We start from the raw sequence: 12,982 nt of genomic DNA, 5'->3' as shown, positions 1-12,982 counted from the left end.
AAAGTATTAAAAAAGTAAGCGGGAAAATACCCCTTACCCCTTGGCAAGCAAGTAACCGTAAGACGGATGCGGGTACAGTGTAAAGGCAAAACCCTTCACATACCTAGCACCCGCAGGGAATTGAAGCCAAATAAACCTTGGCAAACAAGTAACCGTAAGCCGGCTGCGGGTACAGTGTAAAGGCAAAACCCTTCACATACCTAGCACCTGCAGGGAATTGAAGCCAAGAACCTTGGTGAACAAGTAACCGTAAGACGGATGCGGGTACAGTGTTAAGGCAAAACCCTTCACATACCTAGCACCCGCAGGGAATTGACGCCAGGAATACCTTGAGAGTAAAGTAACCGTAAGACGAGCGCAGGTACAGTGTTAAGGCAAAACCCTTCACATACCTAGCGCTCCGCTGGGAATTGAAACCAAGAAGGATCTCCTGGGCAATGCTTGCGGAAACGGAAATAGCATCCCCGCATAGCGGGAACATCGAGAACTACGTTGTTTGAAGCTCCAGGATGGAATTGGTGGTCTTAACATAATTGATCACTATGTTCAAAACTACCAAAACCTCATGGAAAATACATACAACTGGGACTCAATGCTCCTGACTTGCGAGGAGGTTACAGACCTACCCGCATCATACCCAAAGACCAAGCAGGAAACTCGGGCATTTCTGCAAGTGACAAGGACTTCCGCGGAAAGAATCCCCATGGAAAACCTTACAAAACCCTTTTCAAAACCCTTTACTCAAGTCCAAAACTTCACCTCACTTCATTAAACACTCATGAGAAGAACATTGGACTGGGGGGACTTGAAGAGGTAGGTCCCAGCAGAGCCCAGTTGGACCTGCAAGACTCACCTTAAACAGGGACGTCTGCGCAGAGACCAACTGGATCCGCAGGACCAACCATGCTCAGAGACGTGACGTCCTTACGCGCAGTACGCAAGCTGGTCCCGCAGGAAATGCCTCCCAATGGTGAAGGACTCCGCCTGTCCCCGCAGCCTCGGATACAAGCCATTAGGGAAGGCCACCCGCGCAGCATGGCTACACGCACAAGGCACTTAGCTCTCAATCGTTCAGTGTCACCTGAAGGAATGAGCCAAGCCGGGAGCAATCCCGCACAGAGGCGGGAGGGGGAATACTCCCGCCCAAGTAAGCCAGTCCATATACTGAAGGATCTTTTACTGTACCTGACGAGGTATGGGCAAAAGATCTGATCAGAGATGCGACAGCTCACTGACAGCAGCATGGCAGACAGCACGCCACAGCACTGTGACCAATAGCCGCCGCCTACCCACCAACTCCTGCCATACCACGTGCCTAGCCTGTAGTTGGCAGAAGAGGAAGAGTGCACGACACGCCTGCTCTGTGTCAGCCGCTACCTATCCACCACTCACAGGCAGGGCACGTGCATAGGTTACAGTTGGTAGCGTGTTGGGCCGGCTAAACCCCTTGGAAACCTACCTTCGGCTATAAATACCACAAATGGTATGATCATCTCATCTTATCATATCTTATTACATTATCATCATAATATACCTGATATCTGCTCTAGCAATCTCTTAATATACTTTTATATTTAAAGAGCAATCTAGTCTGATTCTCACGCCGGAGGGTGGTCACAAGGAGGAACCCCCCCCTTCTCAGTGACGAGCTCACGGTGTCTGTTTTGCAGGTTATCAGAAGAACCATCTTCCAAGGGTCTAACCCCTCGTGGGAAACATCTCTCCAACCCCCAGGTTACCAGTAACCTGCCCGGGGTCTGGTTAGTGTTTCTTCAAATATCTTTTGAGAAATTCAGTGTATTGAATTCTATGAATGAAATTAGACCAAGTGATTTCCATGAACTGGTGTTACGGTTGACTCAACCACTTTATTGATCTAAAATGATGTCCGAAAATGAGGCCTTATTGTAAAAAAATTATCTTGTTTTCACTTCAAATAAATTAAAATGTTATCATCATTTTTACAAATATATACATGAGTAATGAAATTTCTCACACCTTTCTAGACCTAATTCAATTTAAATGTTGTTTGATCAAATCACACGTATTAGTCCAAATCCCAAATGCATAATTATTAATTTTGTTTTGAAATTTAGAGGTCTTACAAAATGGGGGCCTAAGAGCACTCCCAACAGGTCTCACATTCATATCTCTATAACTACATAAAAAAATCACTACATTTCTTGTTCTTGGTCAGTTAAATAATATTTTTTATACCTTTATCATTACAGTTATCTCTCTGCTTTAAACTTACAACCAATTCAACAAATATTAAAAAATAAATTAGGGCAAACAATGTTTCCCAAATTTACAAAAAATCACTAACTATTTTCTCTCTTCTACTTACAACCACTCTTAACACTATCCTAAAATTTGCAAAACTCACTCATAAAAAATTTAGAGGAGCTGTTGGAAATACTCTAAAGCCCTATCTTCATTTCGCTGCCCCTAAAGACGGCCCTGACTTGTGTCAAACCAACACAAAACAAACTTTTTATCTGACTCGCCTCTATCTATATTATTATTTTCTTATTTATTTTTTTTAGAATGACTAACGTATTCTTTCTCTATAAAAAGGGACGTTGATTGGCGCACCTCGACATTAGTAAATCGAAAACTATTTGGTGGCTCCATTCATATTCATACAATAAAGATAGGAATTATACAAAGGGGAAAAAGAAACCTTGAGTAAGCATGGCCTCATGTCTCTCCGTCGTATTTGATCCATGGAAAGAAATGTCCTTTTATATATGTATACAGAATTTGATAGCATTTCAATTTCCGCCACACGATCAATGACTGAAGTCCGTCTTTTTATAACTTTTGAAAACAGGTTATGTGCATATATCTTGTGTATCTAAATTTAATTATATGTCTTGAAATACTTATTGCATTAACAAAATCAAAGTTTAGTTTTACAATAAATAAAAATGAAACTTATTATAAAAACTTATAAATGTTCAAATAATTGGTATAAATGTTAAATGTTTGATATCATAATATTAAAATTCTATAAAGATTTGTTTAGATGTTCAAATTGGTATAAATTGTACAAATCTGAAAAGAAGTTGGTTTTCATGTGCACAATGATTCATCCGATGAAGCTCTAGTGTATTTCAATGCATATGACCTAGTAAATCTATTGTTTAGCATTAACATATTTGTATAATAATATTGTTTAGTGATCTTATTTTAACAAACTATTTAGCTTAGAATAGCTTCAAAATAACGTTCAATCATGGGTTACCCAATCTAATTCGTACTGTATTATAAACACCCATAAATTTCACCCGAATCTGCTTTTACAAAATATGCCTATATCACCTCCTCTATAAAATACCATGTGTCTCTTCACTAGGAGGATCTAAACCTAATCATGTTAGATTTTTTTTTACTATTAATAATTACAACTTTTCATTGTTTCTTGCCTTCACCTTTTAATAGATGGTCATCTAGTACATAATAACTACCTTTAGTTAACTAGCTAGAAAAATAACATGCGCGCTTATATTATCATATCCATTGTGTTTCAAATGTGATGCATCAGATGATATTTTAATTTTTTTTCTCTCGCCGCTACATGTGATTATCTTTCGTACACTACGTACAAAAGCTTATACGATAATCACATTTCTTTAAAATTGGTTTTATACTAAACACGCCATCTTAATAATAACTAGATCGAGAGAAAAGAGAGAAAAAATATATAAAATAGAAAATAATAAAAACAGCAAAGACTTGCTCATACTTTATGTTTTCTTTCCAAAAGTAGCATAAGATAAGGTTGGAATGCAGTGTTGGCATGTTATTTGTTGCTTGTAAACATGTGCCAATCATGAGATGGTCCTTCCTCTTTGATGCCAAAACACAGCCACCAGCCAGTTTACTACACCTGCAGCCTCCATTATCTTATATTATCTCTAAACTTATTTATCATATTCTTAATCTACACAAACACAAGCAATTAACAACCTTAATCATTATCACAAAAAGCAAAAGACACAAAAGGACATCAAACATCACATGATCACTACTATTGAGCCTGTGGTTTCACCAGCAGGTAGAATATAAAAACTACCACAGGTGACGTGTCAACATCTGACTGGTCAACACAAGAATATTTATGAATGGTGGGCACGAACGCATGGGACTGTTTAAGGGGGGGTTAACCTTGAATGTTGATCACACTTTGGTTTTTAACTCTAGATCTGACTTTTGAGTTTTTAATAATAAAAATAATAAATAATAATGTAAGGTTCCATTGACATTTGCAGTTTGTGGGTTCACATATATATAAAGTCATACATAGTATACTTTCTATATCATTACAAACCTTTCTTCATTGTCTTTCTAATAATAGTTTACCAATGGAGAAAGAATTAATCTTTTCTTATATTCAAGAAACCGCGAAAGCAACCCAAAGTGTGGGCATTTGGAACGGTCCTAACGAGCTCGTTTGTCATACCGGAGATGATGGTGGTTCAAGATTTTCATCATCGTCGTCACCATCCGTGAACGGTTTGCCTTATCTTCTAGAAACTCACACACAACAAGGTCAGCTTTCACAAGCCACTGAGCCAAAGTCAGAGTCTTTATTGACTCTACTTTTAACAGAACCCAAGGGTGCAACCAGTACGCAGCCGGTCGCACCCTTGGGTTCTGACTTTTGGCTGAGGGCTATAAAATCTCAGCCAATGAAGTATACCGGGAGACGAATTGTGAATTCTTCCCTTAGAAAGACTTCAGTTTGTTCACCTGGGAAGCTTTTTAGAGGGGTAAGACAGAGACATTGGGGAAAATGGGTAGCAGAAATCCGGTTACCAAGAAACCGGACACGGGTTTGGCTCGGGACGTTTGATACGGCAGAAGAAGCAGCTTTTGCATATGACACAGCTGCTTATTTGTTAAGGGGTGATTATGCACAGTTAAATTTCCCAAATTTGAAGAGCCAGTTGAAGGCTAATTCAGTAAATGGACACACTGCAGCTCTTCTTGAAGCAAAGTTGCAAGCTTTATCATCTAATAAGAAGGGTAATACTAATGATCTATCACATTCACCACCAATCCAAGAAACTGGTTTAATAAAAGAAACGCGCACGGGTCATGAATTAGATAATGATAACATGGGAAAAAACAAGAAACCGATAGGAGGGGAATCGGATGGTGTCGAGGGTGTTCAGTTGAGCCGAATGCCTTCATTGGACATGGATATGATTTGGGATGCAATTCTTGTTGCTGATTCATAACTAGATATGCATATGCTCATAGTTTGTATTTCTTTTTCTTAATTTTATTTGAAGGTACATCATTATTGTTCTTCTTTTCCAAGATTGTTGCATTTTTGCTTTCTTTTTTTAATTGTTCTTTTTGCATTTTTAATCTTGATTCCAAGTTTTGGTGTTGGTAGTTCTCTTAAGTGTTGATGGAGACCATCACTATTTAAATGGTTTGACTTTTTGTTGAATTAAAATATGGGGTTCTTAATTGTGGAAGTCACTTTCAGTTTTTAGGGGTTTCTCTATGGGCCCTCAACTTTAAGCATCTTCTTGAGAAGGAATTTGGTCCCACAGAAGTGGACAGCAATCTTGAAACATAATTTTGAACATATATTGACGTATGAGTTGTAACTTCCAATAACTATATTTAACCATATTTTAAGTGTCATGTATCAGATTGGCATCAACCCTAATCATGACACGCTTAAAATTATGCAACTCAAATACAGTTGTTTAACTCATTTATCTAAACGAGTCAAACGGGTTGTAAATGGCTAGCAATCAGCTAAACGAGTCAACATGTTAGTCTGTTGTAATAAATTTGTTAAACGGGTTTGAACTATTCAATTAAACAAGATGACAAATCAACTTGTTTACTTAAATGAGCTAAACATGTTAGATGTCAACCCAAGCACCACCCATTTAATTAAACGGGTTACCAAACACGGCCTGTTTTTCAAACAGGTTAGATGTGACAACAGAAAAAACTTATTATTTTCTTGTCATGTCACAAATTGCCACCCCTAGTAGAGGTGCACAAACTGGTTAATTTTAAAACCATTTAGAGGTAAACGATCAAATAACCGGTTATTCAGATTAGGTACTACCCGATTTTGAGTCAAGAAACCCCTACCTGACAAACCGGTTTTTTGAGTATAACCGAACCAATTAACCAGAAAAAAAAATATATGGTTTTAAAAAAAGTAATTAAAAAACATAAAAACCGGTTTCGGAGCTCAATACTAAAAACCAATTTCTAGTTGCCCGGTGGGTACCAACCGGTTAGGAAATCAGGTAGAAACTAGTTAACCGGGTAGGACGTGCACCTAGATCTGAATCAGATCGGAAATGAACCACTAAATGGATCATGATCTGACCTGTGTTGGTTAACAAATCATGATTTGGCCCATGATCCAACAAATCTAAATAGATGGAGCTAAAGAAAGAAAGCACTCAAATTAGTCAAACCAAATTCATAGCACTGATTTTGTTCAAGTTTGAGAGCCAACAGAAACATGAAGCATATTAAAATTCTATCAGAAACAGTTCTGAAAAAAGCTACATAGGATAAAAATCTTGAACTACTATTTCTGTGTGAGAAAAAATTCAATCTTTATGATCAAGAAACGATCTTTTACCTCGGATTCTCCAAACCCCATGGCCCATTTTCATCCAAATCTTCCAAACCTTGATCCTTGTTGTCGGCTGATTTCGTCTTGTTTACATCATTAACATCAAGAATAATCGTTTCATCATCAGTACTCTTGTCATCTTGCTTTGATTCATTTCCTTGGATACATGTTGATAACTAATGGTTCATTCCCTTCAACTGGCATTGACTTGGTTGACCAGATTCATCACCACATGCTCATTATCAACATTGAATGATTCTTTATGGTCTATTTCAAGATTTGCTTCCTTACCTGTAGTTTCCTCTTCACCTTCAAAGCTGCTATCATTATCATCATCATCTTCATCACAATACTCAGAATTCGGGGCGTTTTCGTGAATTTTATGAGAAATTCCACTATAGTTTTCCATATTTGTGTCCATCATAAAATACTTTTTATTCTCTCTATAATTCTCCATTTCTCTTCTGTATCGTTCCTTGTCTTTAACCGCCTTTTCCTGGTATACCTAAATCAAGAAACATTCATCCGCACGTTTACTTTTAACGGGTCGATTCAGTTTATATTTTGTCTCTAGTGGATCGAAGTTCAATCGAGTAAAACAGAAAAACAGCTAAACAGAAAATGGGTCGAATGTCACACAAAGTGTGCTTTTAATGCATAAAATCTCCAATATTTTATTTAAAATCAGACACGAAATGGTAGGTGTGCGCATAAAACCAAAAAAACCAACAGAAACAACCAACTTTTTCGTAAAAACCGAATTTTCGGTTTTGCATTTAATTAGAACCGAATTGTGTTTATGGATTTCGGTTTCGGTTTTGAATGTTAAGTAATTTATAAGAATTTAATAAGTAGTGTAACCTAAAAAATTTAGGCCAAAATGTGTAATATCAATTAATCATTTAACTAACAAAATGATTTAGGCCCAAATTCATCATTTTGGGCCAAATTTTTCCAGCCCAAAATAGTGCATTTTCGGACCAACAAATTTTAGGACCAAATTGTAGAACCAAAACCGAAACTGAACGTATTTCAAAAACTCAAAAACCAAAATAGATCAACCCAATCCAGAAATACCCATTAAAAGTTTGGCTAACCCAACCCATTTTGGCCTGCCAAACGTTTTGAAAAAAAGAAGTTTGGGTCAACCCAACCTACCCATTTTGGTCTGCACTAAAGAACACCCGTTACCAACACTACTCACCGCCTTTTCAGACTCAGTTAACTTGTTCCACTCTTCGCCAATCATCCTGCTGATGGCTCGATCTTTACCTGTGTGAAGTAATCTGAGTCGGGCATGATGTTCAGAAAAAAAGAAATTATAACCGCTTCGATTAGGTTTCGGTTGAGCCGGGTCCCTCTTTCTAATCTCAGATTTCTTCCTTCGTCTACGCCTACACCTAACCGTGGTTAAACCTCGAGCTGCGTCCATGCTTACTGGAATTTCGTACAATGGTGTCTGTGTGGTTTGATAAAGTACACCTTGTAACTGCTCTTGACCTATTCTAACGGTACAAAGATAACCGCTTTCAAATTTTCCATCAAGTACACCTGTCACCGGTAAACCTATTGGTGATTCTGATAAGCCTGCATTGTTAGGTTCAACAGTTTTTAATCATTTTATATATTAAACTAATAACAAAATGATACAAATGAAGGAAAAGAAATTGATTTAGGGTGCTAGAAATTCTGGGCCGAACAGCTAACCACGGTTAACCCGTTGGGTTGGCCAGACCGAGTACCATACATATGCATAATTGCATAACCCAAAGTGAAAAAGAAATAAATGATAATAACAATAATAAAGGTGAACAGTCAGTTCAGTTTACATGACTGGTTCTAAGTTCCAAACCGTGAATCAAAGGGTGTAAACGAGCCGAAAGCTTGGCTAGTGAGTAGTTTTTCAAGTTCCGGCTCAGTACATTTATTACTTACAAATTAATTTATATGCATTTATGATTATTTATCATACATATGTTAATTACAGTTTATATTTATAACAAAACAGGGTGGAATTAAGAGTAAGAAGGGAGCCTTGTCTAAAAAGAGATATGGGCCATTAGATCTCGGGTGTTAAGGGTTGAGATTGAAATATATATATAATATATCAAATAAAGATTATATAAATGAAATAGGCTCGTGAGTCAGCTCGATAAAGCTTGGGCTCGTTTATTAAAAAGCTTATTTTAAGGCTAGAGCTCAGGATCGAGCTCATTTAAGCTCTCCTTGATACGAAGCACAATTCGAAAACAAACATAAAGGTTAACAGCTTACAATATAAACTAAAAGAATATAATAATGTATTAAAGAATATTGTGACCTTTAGGCAATGGCTGTTCTTCTGTAATAACCCTCTGCCTCTTAAACGATGTTTCTTGAATTTCAGTTGACCGAACGGCAAGTTCATTCATTCCAGATGTTGAAGTGAGTGTAGTTTTCGTACTCTGCCAAGTATCTACACAAATAAATAATTAAAAACCATATTTTACATGCATGACGATATATTAATGCAACAATTAACAGGCGTGCACACACCAGTAGGAACAGGAGTCCATGCTTTAGCCTTAAAATAATAAACTTGTTCAAAGTGATAAATAAGTGACATATAATACTTTCGCAAGACAAAAGACGCGTTTGTAGCCGATGGTGGAAAAGTGAAGCAATTGGAAACTTCTCTCCATTTCTTCTCTTCAATAACCTGAATTTTAATTTTGAAAAGGATTAAAAAAAACATGTAACTAAAATCAGTTACAAAATTCATATCAAAAGACTCCCAAAGAAACAACATGGCATAAACCTGAATATCGTTTCAGACACATGAACCAAAACAAAGTATGGGACTTACATGCAGTGGCGGATCTAGAAAATAATTTCAGGGGTAGGCTTTTAATCATTTTGGGCTTGTAATAAAACTTTGAAAGGTGAAGTTTTGGGTTTTAAAATTTTTGAGGGTAGCATAATATAATTTCAGAGGTAACCTAATACATAATACATTAAAAAAATGAAAATTTTCACTTCGCCGGAGAAGTTGAGGGTTAGCAGGTACTACCCCTCACATTGATGTAAGTCGGCACCTGCTTACATGACCGGGTTAACCTGAAATTTTATTTGTTATTATACATATTGATACTTTAAAATTACAAATGTACAACCAAAAATACAAATGTGTATATAATAATTATGTTTGACAAAAAAAAACCAAATGCCTGTTTCTTTATTATGGTTTATATTTAAAACACTAATCATAAAACACAATTTAAAAAAATATATATATAAAATAAGGGTTAAACGGGTCAAACCACTAACCCTCTATCAGTCTATCTACACGTTTAGCTAAATGTGTTTGTGGGTTCGACCGAACGTGTTTAAGCATGAATCACTCAATCAGTCTAATTTATGACACAAAACAAAAAATTAAATAATAAAGGGTTAAATGGGTCAACCGACTCAACCCACTACCCCTATATCGACCCATTTAGCTAAATGTGTTTGTGGGTTCAACACAAACCTTTTTAAGCATCAAGCGCCAAATCAGTCTAAGTTATGAGTTATGACACAAAACAACAAAAAAGAATTATAAAAATGAAGGGTTAAACGGGTCAATCCACTAACCCTCTATCAATCCATTTAGCTAAATTTGTTTGTGGGTTTGACCAAACATGTTTAAGCATAAATCACTCAATCAATCTAACTTATGACACTAAACATCAAAATTATAAACTAAAGAGCTAAATGAGTCAACCCACTAACCCTCTATCAACCCGTTTGGCTAAATGTGTTAGTGGGTTCATCCCGCACGTTCTTAAGCATAAAGCGCCAAATCAGTCTAAGTTATGAGTAATGACACAAAATATATATATATATATATATATATATATATATATATATATATATATATATATATAAATGAAGGGTTAAACGGGTCAATCCACTAACTCTCTATCGACCCATTTAGCTAAATGTGTTCGTTGGTTCGACCCGCACGCTCTTAAGCATAAAGCACCAAATCAGTCTAAGTTACAAGTTATGACAAAACAAAGCAATATATATATACATATATATATATATATATATAAATGAAGGGTTGAACGGCTTAACTCACTAACATATTCAAGCTAAACTTGTTTGTGGGTTCGACCAAACATATTCAAGCATAAATCACTCAATCAAGCTAACTTATGACACAAAACAAAACAAAATTAAAAATTATAAAAATAAAGGTTTAAACGGGTCAACCCACCAACCCTCTATTGACCCGTTTAGCTAAATGTGTTAGTCGACCGAAAGTTTTTTTAGCAGAAAGCACCCAATCAGTCTAAGTTATGACACAAAACAAGAAAAATTGTCTTTTTGTAAAAATAAAGGGTTAGATGGGCACTAACCCTCTATCGACTTGTTTAGCTAAATTTGTTTGCGGGTTCGACCCAAACAACTTTAACTTTAAGCATAAAACACCCAATCAGTCTAAGTTCTGACATAAAACACAACTTATTAAAAGTTTATAAACATAAAAGGTTAGATGGTTCAACCCACAAACCCGTCATCAACCTTTACATGACACATTTAGCTAAATGTGTTTGTGGGTTCCCAAAACCCGAGAATTTCATGTTAGATTCATGTCGTGTGAGAATCGTACACTTTTGATGCCTCCACGGGAAGTAACTTCCACAAACATGCGATGCAAATCTAGATCCTTGCCACCAACAACGGGAATCCTACAAATAAGAACATATAAAACAATATCACAATAACCTCAAGAAACTAATAATTAAATGCACAAAAGCATGAAACTTGATGACAAAAGATTACTTGAATTTGGTCCCCATTGCAGCATGAAACTTTCCAAGAACATCCAAGAATAATATGGGACTCGCAATGACATCTTCACATTGGGCAATTGGTGGTGGATATAAGTAACACTGCATAGATTTCTCACTAACTGAAACCGAGTTTTTGTTTTCTGTGGAAGATGATGCTGCCATTGTCATTTCCATTGCCATCTTACCACCTAACCACCGCCACTTCCGACAGCTGAGTCACCCTGATGCTCACTGGACGCACATAAAGACTCGTTAGAACTCAAATCAAACAAGTTCGAAACATAAAAATGACGACTTTATTGTAAATCAAGTACATACATGTGCAGGAAAAAACAGAAACTCGAATTTAAGCTCAAATAACATACAAGACTGCCCTATACTCATACCAGCTTACATCTTAGCCGTTGATTTCTTTCAATTCAGAACTACAAAAATGCCCTAATCTCTCTCACAGAGCTGGATTTGCAGGTTTATGCTAACTACAGTATCTATTTTCTGACTTACTAAACACATTGTTATTAAATATTAATCAAAGTAAGCAAATACTCACAAAAATCTGAAAAAGATAGTATTTTTTTATAAATTAATACAAAGCAGACTGGACTTGATTAAGAACACCAAAAAAATTGAAAAAGTGGAGTAAGGATGAGATTTGTATCAAGAACATGAGACATTAAAATGCAAATAGTTTTAAAAAATAAAGAACAAAAACCAAAAAGCAAAAAAGACAATCGAAGACGAAGAATCAATCAATGATAAAAACAAAAGGCAAAAAGAAGCCTAGAAAGATTACACATTTGCTCAAGAACAGTGATGGGGTTTTAAAGATTTCTTGTGGGTCAGTGAAAAAACAAATCTTGATTATAATAATGACAAAATTCAGGCATAAATTAAAAAACCCAGATGAAAAAATTTCAAAAAAAATGTGAATTACTTACCAAAGGCTGTCACACGGCAAAAATTGCAGAAATATGATATGAAATAATAATAAGCTTTTTAATGGAATAGGGTTTGGTGAAATGCGTACCATATGTAAATTATATATTTCTTTATATATATTAACCTTTTGATTTGATTCGATATTAACATTGATGATGATGGTTTAGATTGATTATGAAATTACCCTTCTGCCCTTCAAGGCACCGGTTTTAAATGCTAATATTAAAGTTGTGAAGAGAAGATATGGGTGTTTTGGTAACTTTGATGGCTGAATTCTCTCATTTTATTTGTGGGTTATTTTTCTTGTATTTATCACCATTAAATGATCAAACATAATGCCAGAATTAGTGCTTATGTTGTGGTCTATATAATTTACCATCTATGGATTTGAATGCAAATCATACATATTTCAAAATTTTAATTAATGGACTAGTGGAAGATATTCATAATAAATTTTTAGCTATTTTTTTTATTATTTTAAAGTTTTTCTTTGATTTATCTTTTCATATCGTGAGTGCTTTATCAGTGTTATATTCTAACTTTAGTTTTAATATTAAATAGGGATGTTCATTTATTGCCAAGGACCGATACCGTA

General features: G+C 35.8%; 1 protein-coding gene and 1 pseudogene across 1 annotated transcript; one reads left to right on the top strand and one right to left on the bottom strand.

Annotated features, from left to right (window-relative positions):
* The first annotated feature begins 4,334 nt into the window (after positions 1-4,334).
* Positions 4,335-5,246, top strand: LOC143597722 (ethylene-responsive transcription factor ERF062 pseudogene; annotated as a pseudogene).
* Positions 5,247-6,514: 1,268 nt separating this feature from the next.
* LOC143597721 (high mobility group B protein 10-like) lies at positions 6,515-11,622 on the bottom strand. The gene is made up of 7 exons (XM_077076140.1): positions 11,438-11,622; positions 11,265-11,343; positions 9,164-9,326; positions 8,949-9,083; positions 7,833-8,194; positions 6,827-7,133; positions 6,515-6,785 (listed from the first exon to the last, which is right to left on the bottom strand). The coding sequence occupies exons 1-7, from the start codon at positions 11,620-11,622 to the stop codon at positions 6,631-6,633; spliced, it is 1,386 nt and encodes a 461-aa protein (XP_076932255.1). The 3' UTR covers positions 6,515-6,630.
* Positions 11,623-12,982: the final 1,360 nt, after the last annotated feature.

This window comes from Bidens hawaiensis, unplaced genomic scaffold (assembly GCF_021521415.1).
Source record: "Bidens hawaiensis isolate Kalapana, Puna unplaced genomic scaffold, B.hawaiensis_p1.1 tig00048941_1, whole genome shotgun sequence".
NCBI lineage: Eukaryota > Viridiplantae > Streptophyta > Magnoliopsida > Asterales > Asteraceae > Bidens > Bidens hawaiensis.
This window is presented reverse-complemented; position numbering and strand designations above follow the sequence as displayed.

Coding starts and splice junctions, on each gene's coding strand:
- LOC143597721 (XM_077076140.1), bottom strand. CDS start 11,622: ATGGAAATGACAATGGCAGCATCATCTTCCACAGAAAACAAAAACTCG. Junction 9,327..11,264: donor CCCGTGGAGGCATCAAAAGT/GTACGATTCTCA, acceptor ATTAAAATTCAG/GTTATTGAAGAGAAGAAATG. Junction 8,195..8,948: donor AGAACAGCCATTGCCTAAAG/GTCACAATATTC, acceptor AATCACCAATAG/GTTTACCGGTGACAGGTGTA.